This window comes from Cyprinodon variegatus, unplaced genomic scaffold, assembly GCF_000732505.1.
Source record: "Cyprinodon variegatus isolate N-32 unplaced genomic scaffold, C_variegatus-1.0 Scaffold24, whole genome shotgun sequence".
Taxonomy (NCBI): Eukaryota; Metazoa; Chordata; class Actinopteri; order Cyprinodontiformes; family Cyprinodontidae; genus Cyprinodon; species Cyprinodon variegatus.
The window spans coordinates 1,816,220-1,821,612 of NW_015150477.1; the positions used below are offsets into that span (position 1 = coordinate 1,816,220).

General features: G+C 53.8%; 2 protein-coding genes across 3 annotated transcripts in view; one reads left to right on the forward strand and one right to left on the reverse strand.

The window, feature by feature from the left end:
• sh2b1 (SH2B adaptor protein 1) overlaps positions 1 to 2,209 on the forward strand; it is a 19,947-nt gene extending 17,738 nt beyond the window's left edge. The window contains exon 9 of one of the 2 annotated variants that reach the window (XM_015393918.1): positions 463 to 2,209. In XM_015393918.1, the coding sequence (XP_015249404.1) occupies positions 463 to 794 (332 nt within the window). In that variant the 3' untranslated portion in view covers positions 795 to 2,209. The remainder of the gene's footprint in view (positions 1 to 462) is intronic. The other variant, XM_015393926.1, reaches the window with a different exon arrangement.
• Positions 2,210 to 3,490: 1,281 nt separating this feature from the next.
• LOC107096812 (uncharacterized protein B0303.4-like) overlaps positions 3,491 to 5,393 on the reverse strand; it is a 5,352-nt gene continuing 3,449 nt past the window's right edge. Inside the window, exons 4-10 of the mRNA XM_015393641.1 lie at positions 5,201 to 5,243; positions 5,075 to 5,124; positions 4,876 to 4,899; positions 4,736 to 4,792; positions 4,619 to 4,651; positions 4,457 to 4,554; positions 3,491 to 4,379 (exon numbers count right to left, since the gene is read on the reverse strand). Of these exons, the coding sequence (XP_015249127.1) occupies positions 4,365 to 4,379; positions 4,457 to 4,554; positions 4,619 to 4,651; positions 4,736 to 4,792; positions 4,876 to 4,899; positions 5,075 to 5,124; positions 5,201 to 5,243 (320 nt within the window). The 3' untranslated portion in view covers positions 3,491 to 4,364. The remainder of the gene's footprint in view (positions 4,380 to 4,456; positions 4,555 to 4,618; positions 4,652 to 4,735; positions 4,793 to 4,875; positions 4,900 to 5,074; positions 5,125 to 5,200; positions 5,244 to 5,393) is intronic.

The following is a 5,393-nucleotide window of genomic DNA, read 5'->3' on the forward strand; positions in this document are numbered from 1 at the left end:
GCCGTCCCAACACGTCCCAGTGCTAGCCTTAGCCGTCCCAACACGTCCCAGTGCTAGCCTTAGCCGTCCCAACACGTCCCAGTGCTAGCCTTAGCCGCGCCAACACGTCCCATGCTAGCCTTAGCCGTCCCAACACGTCTCATGCTAGCCTTAGCCTTTCCGAACACGTCCCATGTTAGCCTTAGCCGTTGGACCAGAGGGACAAACCTGTGGACCTCTGGGCTTCATTCTCTGGAACGCGCATCAACATAGCGCCTGATCTGGTCTGCAGTCCCTCATAAACCAGAACCATCTGAGGTCCCGCAGAGACAGAGCGGTACTGATGGGTCCATTGAAGCCACCAATGAGAGTCCAAATGGGATCAGATGTTTCTGCCGATCATCTTCCGTCTCCTAGGAGTCCAGATCTCCCCTCACTCCTCCCCCTGGTCACTCTTCTTCTCTCCCTCTGATCCTCCTGCAGACTCGACCAGCAGACCCCGTAGTCCACCTCAACCCCCTCCGCTGCCACCGGGACGCCCGCCACCACCCACCCCGCCTCAAGAGAGGGGCAGCGAGGCCGAGCCCACAGGAGGAGGAGCAGCACCGCCCCTTGGAGCCGCCGCCGCCGCAGCAGGCGGAGCAGGGAGTGGAGGAGGAAGTGGGGGCAGCGGGGGCGGCAGCGGGGGAGGAGTGGAGGACTGGGAGGAAAGGGAGAGAGACACTCCTCTACGGCAGCTGGACGCTGTGGACGGGGAGGACAGGGACGCAGCCAGGGCCCCCCGCGCCGTCGACAACCAGTACTCCTTCTTCTGAGGGAGGCGGCGGCCATCTTGGCCGTCCAACACTACAGAGACGAGCCGCTGCTCAACACTAACAGCTGAACACTTCTTCACTCTGTGGTCCGAAAAGCTTCAGGTTCTGAATCCTCCGGGTCAGAACCCAGCGGACCCAGTACCTCGCCGTGGTCCCGCCAAGACAGCCAAACCTTCTCTAAGCGTGTTCCTACTGCGCCGAGCAGACCCAGAACCTTACACCGGCCCTGGTACCGCCGCCGACCACTGAGCCGGGCCTCCTTTGGACCCAGGCTTCCCTCCAGAACTCAAACGTTTTAGCCCAGAACCAGAACCTTTCTTTAGACCACTGTCAGTCATTCAGGGGAAAAGGTTCTGAAGCCTCCAGCAGAACCAGAGAGGTGTCTGAATCGGACCTTCACCAGCATAACCCAGGAGAGCATGAAGCCTCCACCGGGCCTCTGGAGGTCCAGTTTGCTCAGGTTCTCCTCAGCAGAACATGTGGAGACGATGTAAGTTCTGAAGACGACCCGCTCCATCCTTCTGGGAGGAACCTGTTCTGGATCCCAAAGGACGCCATAAAACCCAGAACCGTGACAGCGGCTGAGGTTCAGCAGAACCAGAACTTCTGCTGCATCAGAAGGTGGGGGTGGGGGGTCCGACCCGGTTTAGCCCGGAGAAGCTCCAGCCTGAAGAACCTGGACCTGCTGCTGGGTTCTGTCCTGATGCTTGGATCGGCTGCAGGTTCTGTTGACCCAGTTCTTGGTCACCATGGTAACAGGAGCCTGTGGAGCTGAAGGTTGGTGACAGCAGCAGGTTCTGACCCAATCAGAGCCCACTGGACCAGAAGGTTCTGTTCCATCCACCAAATGGGTCCAACTGGTCTCCGGTTCTGCCTCCATCAGCAGCTTCTGTTGACCCAGAACATCCAGACGTTTCTATTGGACCCAGGTCCAGAACCGACCCAGCAATAAGACTCCTGGTTCCCAGATGGTCACCTGACAGGAAGTGGTCTGTGATTGGCTGGAAGCTGAGCCGTGTAACGTTCTGGGTCTGGAGCAGGAAGGAACCATTTACCTCAGAACCGGACCCGGGTCAGCCGGGTCAGAACTATAGTATTAAAGGCTTTTATTTTCTAAGCGTGTTCCATCTGGGTTCAGACGTCTTCGTGCCTTTTTGGTTCGCCCCCCCAACCCCCCCCTTTCTGGTTGTGCCTTTCCGTCCCCCGTCCTCCCCCCGTCCTCCCCCCTTCCCTGGTCTCATTGGAGACTCTTCGTGCCTTTCTCTGTCTCTCCTCTCTCTTGGTCGGGACGGTTTGCTGAGGACGGCCGGCGCCGCCGCTCCTCGCCGTGTGTCCGTAGTTTCAGGTACTACATTGAATTTAATGATGATATAATATAAATATAGTGAAACATGGAACCGGACCTCTGCTGTCTCATTTCCTCTTTGTAGCATTAAGGTTCTGATCCGATTGGACATCGTCTCCAGATGTTTGATCTGGTGGGACGGGTACAGTCTGAGCAGATCCTGTTCCTCCTCCCAGTGCGGAGAAGCAGCTGCTGCTCTGAGCTCCTCCCCTGGTTTCCACGGCAACAGAGGTAACCATTGCTGGGCTCCAGAATCTGGTTCCGGGTTATGCTATGATTCTCCCAGCCTCTCTGCAGAGGACCAGAGGTTCTGGTCTTGGTTCTGCTCACCTTAGAGCAGTGAGGAAGATGATGCTGTCTGCGTTCTTCAGTCTGAGATCCAAAGAACCAGAACCTGGACTAGAGCAGTAGGAAGAGGCTGGTTCTGATGATGGCGGCTCCTCTGGGAGGAGCTTCTGTTCATCCAAAGACGAATGAACCAGATTCATCGATGACGTCATCCTCGGATGGCCCCATCGATGACGTCATCCCAGGATGGCCCCGTCGATGACGTCATCCCAGGATGGCCCCGTCGATGACGATGACCTGATAGCACCTGCTCTAGGGGGCGCTGCGTTCAGTCAATGAGGTCAGAGTCGGTTTGTTGCATTTTTCTCTTTAATTGAAATCAGCAGGTAAATGAAGACATTCTCAGGAGTCGTCAGTGAAAGTAAAGCTGAAACAAGCTGGCGCCGCGGGGCCCCAGGAACATTGGCAGGTTACCATGAATGAATGAAATAAATGCCCGATAGCAGGAAGTCTCCTGGCCTCTGTGCTAATCTGGATTAATCTGGATTCTGTTCCGATATTAGTGTTCCCAACCTCAACACGTCTCTCAGAGATGCTGATTTAACAGGGTCTCATTTAAAGGAATCAGTTATCAACATGTCTGACCCACCATTCAGTTCATCCCTTTAATCTCTAAAGGTCATGTGATCGGTCATGTGATCGGTCATCTGTGGAGTCTTAGGGACTCCAATCACCAAAGCTCCTGTTAGGTGGGATCAAAACATGAAGGAGATCTCAGGACCTTTAGGATGTGGATTCATCCTGCTGAATGTTTGCTGCATCAGGGAAACCAGGAAACCAGGATCGTTTGGTTGGTTTAGTGGATCCGTCCACTCAGAACCAGGTGAGATGCTCTGCAGGCAATGGATCCCCGGATCGATGGATCCCCGGATCAATGGATCCCCGGATCAATGAATCCCTGGATCACCAGATCGATGGATCCCCGGATCCATGGATCACCGGATCGATGGATCCCCGGATCGATGGATCCCCGGATCCATGGATCACCGGATCGATGGATCCCCGGATCGATGGATCCCCGGATCGATGGATCCCCGGATCCATGGATCACCGGATCGATGGATCCCCGGATCGATGGATCCCCGGATCCATGGATCACCGGATCGATGGATCCCTGGATCGATGGATCCGACTCTCCAGCGTTTCTGTTGATCCAGGTCAGGTTTCATTCATACTACTTCCTGCTCAGAGGTTTAACCAAAGCCAGTCCGTTAAAGCAGGAAGTGACGGACGGCCAATCACAGGTGAGCAGATGATGAACCATCTCTGGCTGTTTAACTAAGCAGGAGCTGCTGGTTCAGATCCCGGTTGATCTCCTTCAGAGGTTCTGGTTTTGGTCTGTTAAAATAAAACTAGTTTATGTCAGAAGCAGGCGGCTGGTATGGAGACATGATGGACGACCGTCTATCAATGTTCTACTTCTGGTTTATTGGGACACAGCTGGGCCTGAATCTATTCACACCCAGCAGATTTAGGTTTGAACGCTGACTGGAAAAGACTTCAGCAGAAGAAGAGTCTCTGTTTAAATTCCATCTGGATAATAAGCGCTGAGCGGGTCCTAGCGCTGATGCTAACAGACAGTCTTCTCATGGAGGAGCCTAGAAGGCCTCTTCACCATCATCCTTTAGATCCGTGATCAGTTGGTTCTGGACCCAGAATCAAGACCAGCCGGTTAAATCTAAAGACCAGTTCAGACCTAAATCTGCTGGAAGTAGGAATCCTTTGGGCCGGCTGCAGGGTTGGAACCGGGCCGGACCCGACCCTGCAGCGTATGGATAAGAGCGAAGCTAAACCGAAACACGTTGGCCTCTGGCAGGGTCAGGGTTCTGATGAAGATGAGGAAGTCGGGTCGGTTCCCCCCACCAGGCGCTGCCGGGCTAACAGTGGATCATCTGAAAGCAGAAAACGGAGCGAATGAGCTGCTGTTCCACAGGTGGGTGATTTAGCTCAGGTGAGTTCCAGAACCTACAGGCGGCTGATTCACATAGTTATCATCATCGTCGTCATCATCATCATCGTCGTCATCCTCCTCCGGCTCACTGTGACCCAATATGTCTGCCGTGGCACCTGCAGGAAACACGTTTGGTATTTAAGGAACCCAGACAGATGAAAAGAAAGGTTCTGAACTCACTGGGCGGGTCCATCTCGTTCAGGTTCAGGTAGTCTGAGGAGAGAAACAGAGCAGACCATCAGAACCACGGACCCAAAGGCTCTGATGACCCGCAGGCCAGACTGGGGCTCAACTTACTGGGCTCAGATTCTGGGTCCGAGTCTGGTTCTGGTTCTGGTTTGATTATTGCTTCTTCTGAAATGAGACATTTGCAAACGGTGACAAAGCAAAGAGAAAAGGCAGCAGAACGTTTTTCCTTCAGACGAACCAGAACTCACCAACGTTCACGTAGTTATGATTATCTGTGGAGAAAACAAACGGATCAGACGTGACCAGCTGAACATGCTAACGGCTAAAGCTGATATGTCCATATGCACGGTAGTGGCAGCCTAATGCTGTGTGGTTCCTTCCCTGAGAGCGGCTCAGGTTGTTAAATTTAAGGGACCATGATGGAAGGAACCGGAGGAGAACCTCTACCTGAGCTGGGAGTGGAGGCCCGACTCTGATCCGTTTCAGGAAGAACCTTTCTGTAGAAATCAGAGAAGAAATGATGAGAGGGGGGGGTCAGTGGTGGGTGGAGCAGCAGGGGTTGCTCAGACCTACATGTATCCGTTGTCTTCAGCGTCGCTGTCCTGGCAATCAGGTCCTGTTGGAAAAAAACAAACAAAGTTCTCAAACGAAGTACTGGACCAGTTTCCCTGTCCGGTCCACATCCAGATATCCGGTCTATATCCAGATATCCGGTCTATATCCAGATATCCGGTCTATATCCAGATATCCGGTCTATATCCGGTCT